The 12,972-nt window shown below is 42.4% G+C and overlaps 1 protein-coding gene across 1 annotated transcript in view; it reads right to left on the bottom strand.

The window, feature by feature from the left end:
• Nucleotides 1-11,763, bottom strand: part of RHOJ (ras homolog family member J) — a 64,283-nt gene extending 52,520 nt beyond the window's left edge. The window contains exon 1 of the mRNA XM_065402715.1: nucleotides 11,559-11,763. Coding sequence (XP_065258787.1) covers nucleotides 11,559-11,736 — 178 coding nt within the window. The 5' untranslated portion in view covers nucleotides 11,737-11,763. The remainder of the gene's footprint in view (nucleotides 1-11,558) is intronic.
• Between the last annotated feature and the right edge of the window lie 1,209 nt (nucleotides 11,764-12,972).

Raw genomic sequence — 12,972 nt, 5'->3', positions numbered from 1 at the left:
ACAACTACCGCTGCTAGCTGACAGAGTTACTCCTCCAGGTCAAGCAGTATTAACTTGCATTTTTAACATGATAGATTCCAGGCTCAGTTCCCTGGCAACCCAGGATGACAGTTTTCATATCACTACATTTGGGTGATAAAAATAAATATAAATAAATATGATGACCAAAAAAACCCCCTGGAATTGAACCCTAAAACCTGGAATGCGGGTATTATTCTGATCTCACGCTGGCTTTACACCAGTATAATTCCTCTGAGTACAGTGAAGTTACTCCTGCTTTACACTCGTGTGAAATCAGAAGCCAGACCCTTTGTCTTTATTTATTCAATGCACCACATAGCCATTGTGAAAATTAGACTACATACAGTACGCAACATTTTTAATTTTTAATACGTGCTCTAACTTCCATTAACTTTAGTGAACAGCCCCTGGAGAAAAGAACCCTTAACAGATAGTTTATATCATGCCTGAAGTCAAACTTCAGTATCAGAAAAGTTACATCTGCTGAAGAACGCCTGCATTGTCTAATCAAAACACATACCAGCCTCCTCTAGGGATGAGGGTGTGCAACTGGTTGTCTGTCTAACACCTAACTGGTTGGTTTATGGAGTGCTTCCTGGTCATATGGGACCCAGTGTTCAGAAGTGTTCAACGTCGTAACTGGGCCCAAATCTTCAAAAACTGTCAGTACATCATGTTCTGAGCTCTTTTGAAAATCTCTCTCTTATTTAAGTGTCTAAGGGGATCTTTGTAGTGCAATCACAGGCTGTGCCTGCAGCTTGAGTAGACATTTGGATATCTCTACACAGGGATAAAAGACCCATGGCAAGGCCACAGGTGGCCTGGGTCAACTGACTTGGGCTCACGGGGCTTGGGCTGCAGGGCTAAAAATCGACATTGAGGTTCGGGCTGGAGCCTAAGCCTGAGCATCTACACAGTGATTTTTCAGTCCTGAAACCCGAACCCTGGGAGCCTGAGTCAGCTGACCTCAGCCAGCCATGGTTTCTTTTATCCCTATTAGCTCAGGTACCAGAGTAGTGAAGCAGCAACAGTGCATGCTTCAGCACAGGCTGTACAAGCCTGCCCGGAGCCCTGGGTAATTACTCGTGGAGCTGGCTTGCACTGAAATGCATCCTGCCGTGGCTTTGCTGCTCCAGTGCCTGAGCTAGGTAGATTAAAGCTAGCATGGGTATGCCTGCGCAAGCTGTAATCACACCCTAGGATTGCACCATAGACATTCCAGAAGTGGGAGCATAGCTCAAAATCTGGCCCCAATTTTGGATGCAGAGTACTCGAAAGGCTGGCCCTCAGCTTTTCTGAATATCTGTTCCATGGTGCTGCATCCCTTTTTGTTTCCTGATGCACCTCTGCTAGTCACCACTGCAGTCGTATTGCTCACAGAGAGAGGAAGTCTCAGCTAACCTGGTCTCCAAGGTTAAAACCAGCATCAAGGTGCTAAGAGGCACTATTGCAGGAAAACTTATTGAGTGAGATTAGCAGGTTTTGAACTAGAATGAGCACGACTGCACAGAACTAGAAGACATCACAAGTCATGGAGGGTCTGCCCTTCCAGGACAAAATTGCTCATCGCGCCTGGATCACTGCCTGTTTTGAAACTAGAGCATGAGACAGTTTATGAACTTAAAACACATTTTCCAACCTTAGGAGGGTTTTTTTGACTGCCTGTTCTCAGCAAAGAAATATTATTATAAATAGGCTCTTTTTGGCAGGGGGCAGGAGTGGTATTTTTGTCCCATTTCCTAGAGGATAAAAAATTACAATATGCTTGAATGTGCATGTTTTCCCACTTTGTGCTACAGGGGCTGCTTGCCATAAGGACTGCCGAAAACCCAGCCTTAGCTGATAGTGTTAATATCCTTACTTCGCAGTCACCGCTGAATGTCTTTGCCAGAAAGTCTTAATAAAAGACATTGCTTCTTTCCCCTTAGAATGGCTGGGGTTGGAAAGGAGCTCTCATGAGTCATCTAGCTCATCTCCCGGCACCGTGGCAGGACTGATCAGCCCAATTTCCCTGTGCACATTCGTGTTAACTCCCTGTCTGAAAGGCTGAGTATTGACTCTATCCATGCTGACGGTTTATGCTTTTATTTCTCTAATAATCTGATTCAACTTTGGTTTGGTGCTGGACTGAGGTGCAAGGGACAAGGTCCTGGCACTGTGTTGTGAAGAGAAGGAAGGCCCCCGCACCCCTTGCTGCTTTTTCCCACTCCAGCAACACCCTCGTCCCTCTCCCCCTGTAGATGGGCAATTTCTACAGCTGTGCCCCCATCCTCTTTGGGAAGGAATTTTACTCAGCTCCCCTCCCACCCAGTGGTGGATGTTTTTTCCAGCAGCTGCTTTTTCCCCAGAGACCGGTGCTGGAGTCATGTACTTCAGGAGTCACTGCTGTGCCAATGTGCTCTGCAGGAAAGACTCTTCTTCCCCTGCCCAGCAAAGGACAGAATCTCTACTGGTGGCTTGGGGAGGTGCTAAGTCTAGAGACTGACTCTTGTGCCAGCAGAAACAGCATGACCTCAAGATTCTGCCTGCTAGCCCCACGAGCCCCAGCACATGTGGGGTTGGCAGGAGGGCCTAGCAGAGGGTGCGTGCTGCTCTTTAGCAAAACAGAAACAAGATGCACTGGGTACTGTGTCACCCAAGTCTGTCTGAAGCCATCTTGCCCTGTGATGGTACAATGCTTCCCCTATGCCCAGAAACAGCAACATCTGTTGATGGCAGGATTTAGCTCTTAGTTTTAAATTCATGAATGTGTATGGCGCAAAACTAATAAAGGATTTAAGATTTAGATGCGATCTAAGGTCCCTTCCAGATTCCTAAGCAGGACTTTGGGGGAAATGAAGAAGTGAATATCCTTGAAAAATCAGTCCCAGGTTTTATCCTGATCCCAGTGCATGCTGGGACAGGTGATAGTTCGGTAATGAGCTGCAATCCTTTGATTCAGTTAGAAGCCTATTAACCAGCAATCTCCCAGGATTCAGGTAAATGAGCATCCATTATGAAGGTAGACATCAAATATTATAACTAGCATTTGCTCATTTTAAAGGTAAGTAATAATATGACAAAAGATGTCCTTCATTTTGAATAGTATCAGGGGGTAGCCATGTTAGTCTTCATTTTGAATGACTTTGTCTTGATGGGACAAGTTAAGGAAATATATTTTCTCTTCCCCATCCCCTGCCAGTTCCATGATGTAGTTAGTTAGTCCTGGCTATAGCCACTGAAATATTAGGACATAGGAAAGTAGTGGTGTATATGCTGAGGGAAACAAACAGAATGATAAACTGTGGCACTTATATGCCCCAATCAGCTAGGCATCTGCAGCAACTCTTCCTAAGTGGACAGCACATGAGAAGAAAGTTCAAGGGAGCATTTTTCATTGACTTAATCAGCAAAGAAGCCATTCTGCTGATGACTCAGTACAATACGGCCACACCACATCCTGCAGAAATAGAAAGATTTGTATAAAGCTAGGGTTTTCTGTTGTTTAGAAGCTCTGGGCAAGTTTCCCCCCCTTTTTTTTCAGCCAGGCATCTATTCTGGAAATAGTGCTGCCACCTATTGTAAATCGGTTATTCTGTTATAAGAATGAGTTATGTATACTTATCTGTCATGTCCATCATTTAGACTTTAAGTTTAACTCACTGCTCAGTATATTACTTGTTGCTGTCTGTGCTTGGATCCAGAGGGATATGAGTCTGCTACCAGCTAGGGGAGTTAGTTCTTTAACTCAAACTATAGATCCTGGGTTCTGTCCAAGTAGACAATCATTACATGTAAGCCAGTGACTAGGGCTCTACAGAGAAGGTGCGCTCTGTGCCATCTGTTGGTGGTCCAGAGGAAGAAACAGAATAATTCATAGATTCCAAGGCCAGAAGGAATTATTGTGATCATCTAGCCTGACCTCCTGTATAACCAGGCCATAACCCCCCAAAATAATTCCTAGAGCAGATCTTTCAGAAAGACACCCAGTCTTGATTTAAAAATTGCCGGTGATGGAGAATCCACCAAAAACCTTAGTATGTTGTTCCAATGGTTAAAATTTCACCTTATTTCCAGTCTGAATTTGTTTAGCTTCAACTTCCAGCCAGTGGATCATGTTATCCGTTTCTCTGCTAGTTTGAAGAGCCCATTGTCAAATTTGTATTTGCTTGTTTGCAGTGTTGTAGCCATGTCGATCCCAGGATATTAGAGAGACAAGGTGGGTGAGGTAGTATCTTTTATTGGACCAACTTCTGTTGGTGAGAGAGACAAGCTTTAAAGCTTACACAGAGCTCTTCCTCAAGTGTAGCTCAAAAGTTTGTCTCCCTCACCAACAGAAGTTTGTCTAATAAAAGATATTACCTCACCCACCGTGTCTCTCTATTCCCCTTGTAGATATTCATAGATTGTGATCAAGTCACCCCTTAACCTTCCCTTTGTTAAGCTAACTAGGTTGAGCTCTTTGAGTCTATCACTATATAGCATGTTTTCTAATCCTTATGAGCAGATCTTATTTGCATGGGTGACACCTATCTTGCCCGTGTGATCATTTTTGGCTCTTTTGGGTTAAATCATCTAGTCCGACCTCCTGTATTACACAGGCCATAGAATTTCACCCAGTTACCCCCAGTATTGAACCCAATAATTTGTGTTTGACTAGAATATATCTTCCAGAAAGGCAGCCAGCTTCAAATGAAGACATCAGGAGCTGAAGACTCTGTAAAACTGCATTAGTGGAGTTTTGTTTTGTAAAACCTGAGGTGGTTTTGATCAATCTCCCAGATTCTCAAAGCTGATGGGAAAACAGGATTCTCACATGCTTTTGCCAGCAAAATGAGCACATTAAGCTTGTCACTATTAACCTGAAAGGGCCAGTTGTACAAGGAATCAATGCTTTCTTGTCTCAAGGCTGGGGCTCAAATCTGGTAGCCTAGATCTGGGTGAACTTTGGGGGGGGGGGGGGAGAGGGTGTGTGTGAAACATCCCCTCAAGTAAAATCACAAATTTGCTTCAGTCGTATTCTTGTCCTTTTCTACTGAGTTATCACAAATGTTTGTATGAATGACTTCTCTCTCTTGTTTGCAAGAATGTTTATGGGAAACAAACTTCTCGTGAATACACATTGGCGTGAAGATTCACACGAGAAATGTTCACGCAGCTGTCTTCTTGATTCTCCTCTTTCTGGTTATAGAATACTCCTGGGGGAATTCTGCACCAAAAAATTAAAAATTCTGCGCTCAATATTTTAAAATTTTGCAAAATTCTGCATCTTTTATTTGTCAAAATAACACAATATAACCAGACCAGTTTCAATTATATTTGGTCATTTATTTCAAAATACCTGTCAGCAAGTATGTCTGTAACAATACAGACTACAAAAAAGATTCAGGAAATGTTTTGACAAATAGATTTCTTACTAGGCATATTAATACAGAACTCTGAGTAATAATTCATTTAAACTACAATACAGAACCGTATTTCCTGCACCCCTCAGAAGCAGTGCAAAGGCTTGAGAAATTCAGGGGTAATGGAGGAGCTGAGGGAGAGGGAAGTAAATTGCTGGAAAGGAGCCTGGGTGTGATCTTGGAGAGTTGTTGGGTATGGGTGGGAAAAGTATGGAGCAGGTTTTTTTGTGGGGTGGGGAGAGATTGTTAGGGAGCTTCTCCCATGCAGACCCTGGCTGACCCCTAGTCTCTCCCATTCAGTTGGACACATCTGCCCCTGTCCCCATGTGTTTCTGCACCCCCATGTGTTCTTGCACCCCATGTCCACATGTGCCCCTTCACCCCTGCTCAGACACCCCTCCCCATGTGTCTCTGTGCCCCCACCCAGCCACCCCTTATCCCTATGTAGCTCTGCACCCCCTTCCCCATCACCATGTGGCCCTGCACCTCCCTCCCCCTGTGCCTCCACTCCCAGTCAGCCCCTGACCTAGTCTAACCTCCCTCACTAGCCCTTATCAGCCTCTGTATGACCCCCCCACAGCACCCCACGCTGTCTGTCTCCCCATAGCCCCTGTCTCCTGACCTGGCCTGCTGCGAAGAAGGCAGCTCTTTCTCTTCCCTCGCTGTCGGGGAGCTGCTGCTTTGTTCAATCACCACAGCGCCCTCTGGTGGGCAAAAGGCGGAACTGGAGAAGTTATTTTCTGCCGGGAGCTGCTGCTGTTCTTGCACCACAATGCGCTCTTGTGGGCAAAAGGCGGAACTGCAACAACATTTTGGCAGAAGCTTTTTTCTGCACAAAAAATTAAAAATATGCGGGGCTCGTTAATTATGCACACGGGCAGTAGCGCAGAATTCCCCCAGGAGTAATAGAAGTTTCAGTCAATCAGTCAGGGGACAAAAACAGTATCATCTGACTTAGCTAACCACTAACACACCATGAACAATAAAGAGTTGAAGCAAATAGTTTGGGAGCGACTCAACAACTGAGACATGTCCATATAAAGCATTATCAATCAGTTGAAAATTACAAACATTTCTAAACAATTAGTATCCTAATTTGTGAACAGAAGAAAGTAACGGCTCTGGCCATTCTACATTGCTGTTAGTTTGCCTGGCTGCAGTCATGATTGAACCACTGCATACAATATTCATTAACAAATCATTTACAACTCTTGATTTTCTTCATGTGGATTCATGATTTATAAATTTTCACCAGCTCATTTGGACAAACAGTTTTTCATGAACCGTTCACTTTGACCTTTTTGTGAAGTTGGTTAATTATGGCACATGGTATTGTTTCTGGTCCCTGTTTGAGTAACTTTTAAAGTAGAAAAATAGGAAATAACACACTTTTGAATATGAATTTAGGGAGGAATAAACATTCATACTAAAATCTCTGAAGCTTTCAGGGTTTGTGAACATTTGCACGAATACAGCTAACATTCCTCCACCAATCAGAGTAACCATGTTCATCTTGTTAATATTCAACCAGCTCTGCTGGTGGTTGAACTGAATTTTGTCTTGGTACAGTCTCAGTCCTAAGTAAACATTTATAACATCACATAGATGGATACAGTTTAACTCACTTTGATTTGAAGTACTTGTGGCACCTTAGAGACTAACAAATTTATTTCAGCATAAGCTTTCGTGGGCTACAGCTCACTTCTTCAGATGCATAGAGTGAAACACACAGACAGAAGATATTTATACATACAGAGAACATGAAAAGGTGGAAGTACGCATACCAATTGTAAGAGGCCAATCAATTGAGATGAGCTATCAGTAGCAGCAGAAGAAAAAACTTTGAAGTGATAATCGAGATGACCCATAGAAGGTGTGAGGAGAACTGTTTTTTCACTTCAGCAGGTGGGTATTGTAGTTTTAAGAATGCTTGATAGAGATCTTGTAGGTGTTTATCTCTGTCTGAGGGATTGGAGCAAATGCGGTTGTATCTTAGAGCTTGGCTGTAGACAATGGATCGTGTGGTGTGTCCTGGATGGAAGCTGGAGGCATGTAGGTAAGTATAGCAGTCAGTGGGTTTCCGGTATAGGGTGGTGTTTATGTGACCATCGCTTATTAGCACAGTAGTGTCTAGGAAATGGACCACTTGTGTGGATTGGTCTAGGCTGAGGTTGATGGTGGGATGGAAATTATTGTCTACAGCCAAGCTCTAAGATACAACCGCATTTGCTCCAATCCCTCAGACAGAGATAAACACCTACAAGATCTCTATCAAGCATTCTTAAAACTACAATACCCACCTGCTGAAGTGAAAAAACAGATTGACAGAGCCAGAAGAGTACCCAGAAGCCACCTACTACAGGACAGGCCCAACAAAGAAAATAACAGAACGCCACTAGCTGTCACCTTCAGGTCCCAACTGAAACCACTCCAGCGCATCATCAAAGATCTACAACCTATCCTGAAAGATGATCCCTCACTCTCACAGATCTTGGGAGACAGACCAGTCCTCGCTTACAGACAGCCTCCCAACCTTAAGCAAATGCTCACCACCAACCGCACACCATACAACAAAAACACTAACCCAGGAACCTATCCTTGCAACAAAGCCTGATGCCAGCTCTGTCCACATATCTATTCAAGTGACACCATCATAGGACCTAACCACATCAGCCACACCATCAGGGGCTCGTTCATCTGCACATCTACCAACGTGATATATGTCATCATGTGCCAGCAATGCCCCTCTGCCATGTACATTGGCCAAACTGGACAGTCTCTACGCAAAAGAATAAATGGACACAAATCTGACATCAGGAATCATAACATTCAAAAACCAGTGGGAGAACACTTCAACCTCTCTAATCACTCAGTGACAGACTTGAAGGTGTCAGTTTTGCAACAAAAAAACTTCAAAAACAGACTCCAAAGAGAGACTGCTGAACTCGAATTAATATGCAAATTAGACACAATTAACTTAGGTCTAAACAGAGACTGGGAATGGTTGGGTCATTACACTAATTGAATTCCCCCCCCCCCATGTTAAGTTCTCCTCACACCTTCTATGGGTCATCTCGATTATCACTTCAAAGTTTTTTCTTCTGCTGCTACTGATAGCTCATCTCAATTGATTGGCCTCTTACAATTGGTATGCGTACTTCCACCTTTTCATGTTCTCTGTATGTATAAATATCTTCTGTCTGTGTGTTTCACTCTATGCATCTGAAGAAGTGAGCTGTAGCCCACGAAAGCTTATGCTGAAATAAATTTGTTAGTCTCTAAGGTGCCACAAGTACTCCTGTTCTTTTTGCGGATATAGACTAACACGGCTGCTACTTTGAAACCTTTGATTTGAAGAGCATTGCTCAGAGAAGATCAGCATCAGAATTTTAAAGATGGCATAAAACTGATTTGGCAGAAATTGCTATAAACTATGGAAACCGGCATCTATTGTTATTGCTTGCGCTGTCCTTTTTGCCACTGGGGTAGATTTTTTTTTTGTTTGCTTGCCACTAGAAACCAGCTGTTTATCTAGCATGTGAAGTTTTCAGCACATGACTTGGATTTTTACTATTCTACAATAAAAGAGCACCCAACCAATGCTCTGAGCATCTTGGACAGTGTTTTAAAAGTACACTGATAAATAAGCAGACCCACCAATTAGCCCAGATCAAATCAAAGAACCCAGTTAGAACATATATATAACAAATTAATCAACCTCCTCACACAGTCCCCAGAGTCCCACACCACTACTACGCAGCCCTACCCAACATCCATCATGGGTACTGATGGAAAGGCTGGCCTTACCATGTACCCTGAAATTTTACAAATTCACACTCTTAGAGATCGTGGGGGGGAAAATAGCAGCTGATCGATGCAGGGGAACAATTCACATATTTATTAACTGGCCTAAAAAGTTGTGTCATGCAGCTGTTTGCATTGTTAAACCGGTGCAATGCTTTGCTCCAGAAGTGGCTGCATTTCAGTGCTAGGTGAAGTAACTGCCATCTATAGAGGGCCTTTTCTTGCACTCATTGAAATCAACTGAGTTTTGGCTTTGAATTCATTGGAGCAGGATTGGGACCACAGTTTGCAAAGTGCTTTGAGGTCCCATAGTGTAAATGGCACTGTATAAATATAGGATAATTATAATCCTAATTGGAGTTTAGCCCCCTGAAATTTGACACAATTCCTTTGCTACACCCTTGTTGCCTGCCTCCATTTGCATCAATAATGTGAAAATCTGCCGCACATCTGTGGCCCATACAAAGGATAGAAAGCAGGTAGGGCAAGTTAGTGTAATTTGTGATCTGCTGCTATCAATGGTTAACACCCTATCATCAGTGACAACTGTGCAATTAAGCTATTCCCAGTTCTGTGCTAGTTAATACTCTGATAATATAATATTTTGACATTATCAAAATGAAGCATTGTGACATTATCAGAATACTTTTTTTTTCAGACTATCTGTTCCATGGAAAATTTCAACGTTTTTACTTTTCATGCTGATTTGGAACAAAGACAGATTTCAAAATGTTGGAATTTCCCATGGATTGGAAATTCTATTTTCTGACTATCTCTAGTTTTTAATCACTCTAATCAGAGATGGTTTGTCCCACAATAGTATATTAATATCGAAAGACTGAACAATCTGTTTGCTTAGCTTTCTGGGCTTTCTCCTAAAAAACACTTTTCCTTGTACTAGTTGCTTTGAATGCTTCAGAATTCCAATAAAAATAACTGGAGATAATCTCAGAAACCTAATTCTTCAGTCTCTGCAAATACAGTTGTAAAATCTGCATTTGAATGGGAATAGATATTGTTTCATACATTATATTTATTAAATTGTTACTCCTATTTCTGTTTTGTGTAAACAGCTTTTTAAAAATGGGAATTTAAAATAAATGGGGAGAGGTGGTGGAGAAAAGACATTGTTATGTGCATCTAGAGATGAAGCTACACACATTTATGGGGAAATAAGGGTTTCACATTACCAGATATCAAACTCAGCATTTACACAGTTTTCTTTTTTTGGCCACGTCCCTCTGCTAAACCTGACATGGAGCCAAGGTGAAAGCAGAGATTTTCCCATTACAGAATACCAAATCTATGATAAGCCATGCCATGAAAATCCAGTTGAGGAGAAACAGAAAATAAAAAACAAACAAAACTGCTGCAAGATCAGTGATGAGTTTTGCATTACTTATAAAATCTGTTTTTTCAGGGATCTTATAAATAAAAAAAAATAGGATCAGTAATGTAACATGATGAGGACAACCAACGCTTGCATTAGGAGAACTTAAGCAACAGTAAAAGCATTTTCAGCCTGTTGCACAGTACACACGCTAACTTTTGAAGCACCTGAAAAAGTTGTAAGCAGTTGCTACAGTAAAGGTGGTCTGTGAATACTGTACCTAAACTGTGGTCTTCTTAAGATATGTGTGTCAGCTTGCACTGTGATAAAATGAATATCAGCTATGATCTTTGCTATGTTCTGTGAATGGTTGTTCTCTTTTTTCCTAAGACAAGCACGTTCATCATTAAGAATTAAAACTAATGAACACTGCTGCTTTGCTCATCGTCATACTCTGATATTAACTACTATTAATAATAAATGCCAGTAAAACAGAGTGAGCTTCATTCTGGCAGCACTGGGTGAGATTTCAGTGCTTTTCTCAAAGATTAGTTCATAAAAAGGATTTCAGTATTGCAGCTTCTGAATCATTTGCCACGAGGAAAAAGATGACTGACAAAATGTGTGTGTTAGAGTCTGGAGGACTTAAGTGGGCAGAGTTCAGCTTAGAACTTCAAAAACCCCAGACAAGCCTGGCAACTAGTTATGCAAACGCTGAATTATATCCACTGCCTTCAAAGCCCAGTGGAGGTTAATTCAAGTTGTGTTTCTAATTCTGCGTATTTGCCAAAAACAAAATGGGAAACAAATAAGTTCTCTCTTAACAAATCCTTCATTGCCCCACTTGTATGTGCTGCCCTCTAAGCTGTCTGGCTGCCTTCCAAGCCTGAATCACATCCCTGGGCTAGCAGTAACCCCAACATCCCCTTTGACCCATCCTCCTTTGCCCTTGATCTCCCTTCACCTCCCTCCTGGAGTTTTCTGTACCTATTTAGACTTTTTACAAAGTACTTCCTTACCTGCATAGTGGTCAAATACAGTGGGCACATACTCCTCTGGGAAGGCATCATTGGCATAACTCATCAGCAGACAGGTTTTCCCAACTGCACCATCCCCAACCACCACGCACTTCAACATCTTCTTCACGTTATTGCTGCTGCAGTCGGTGCTGTTGTCATCTTCTTCCTTACAGTTCATTCTTGCTGGTGCTGCTGCTGGTCCCAGGACTTCCAAGTGCACATGAAGGAAAAATGAAGTGCAATTGTACTGACTCTTCCTGAGTTTGGGAGGCTCTCAACCTCAGGAAATCATACTAATATTTCCAGGCTGTTCCAGCCGCCTCTAGCAATTACCATATCAGTAAAGAGAAGCATTGAGGTAAATAAATTATACATCGGTTTTAAAAAAAAGGATTGTCCTTTCTTGTGAGCTTGAGTCAGGAAACACTCATCCTGTCACAGAGACCTTGATATTTATTGCAACTTTAAAAATATCAGCAGTCTGAGGTGTTGATTCTCTTCTCCCCTTCTCCAGAGGAATCAGGGATTCCTGCTAAATCCACTCCATTTTCCATTTCATTTCTAACATGGAGGAAAGCTGGAGGTTTTTAATGGAGTTTTTCCTTTCTTTCTTCAGCTTGCTGTGTGTCAGGAAATCATGGGTTTCCTGCTGAATTCCATATTAGGATCAGTGGGCTTGTGAAGGGCTGCAAACAATAGGAGCTCTGTGTGTGTTTGTACTTTAGAGGAACTATGCCAGGACATGGAGTAAGAAAAACACTAGAGGTCTCACTGCGGGCTAAAGTTGTTAAGCTTCCTGTTTCATCTAAGCACTCAATGCTGTTCTCCGGGCTGGCTGAGATGAGGCTGGTGCAGACTGATAGATACGTAGATAATTTTCAATGGGGAATGCTGTGCAAAATGGGGATTCAGGCTTAAATGAATAAGCAAGGAATGGCAGGAGTTCTATAAGGGAACCAGCCTGTAAAATGTGCAATAGAGTCTATCTTAGGGTTTTCTGCTGCCACCCGTCGCTGTAGTATCGGAGCATCTTGGGGTGTGCTTTTTCTTTTGGGGGTGTTGGTACATGGGAGTAGAATTGAACACAAACGCTTTCCTATGTAAATACCTCTTTAACAATTTGGGTAAAGTAATAAATCAGTCAAGCCAGGGACTAAGAAAATATCCTCTCCTGTCCCCCCCAAAACAAACAAATGAATTTTTTTCTGGTATAGGTGTGTGTGGAGGGAGGTGGGGTGAAAGAAAGCAGATGAAGAATTAGGAACTACAGCTCTTCAAAGGGAAGGCTACAGGGCAAAGCTACAGAACAGCCTGCGTAAAACCAGAGTTAAATGGCATAGCTTTTACTCCCTAAAAACTAGAGCAATGTGTGGTCCAGCACAGTTTTGCTATAGTATTTCATATAGTTCTGATC

The sequence above is a fragment of the Emys orbicularis genome, chromosome 4 (genome assembly GCF_028017835.1).
Source record: "Emys orbicularis isolate rEmyOrb1 chromosome 4, rEmyOrb1.hap1, whole genome shotgun sequence".
Lineage (NCBI taxonomy): Eukaryota > Metazoa > Chordata > Testudines > Emydidae > Emys > Emys orbicularis.
The sequence above is the reverse complement of the archived record's forward strand: the minus strand, read 5'-3'. Positions and strand labels throughout refer to the sequence as shown.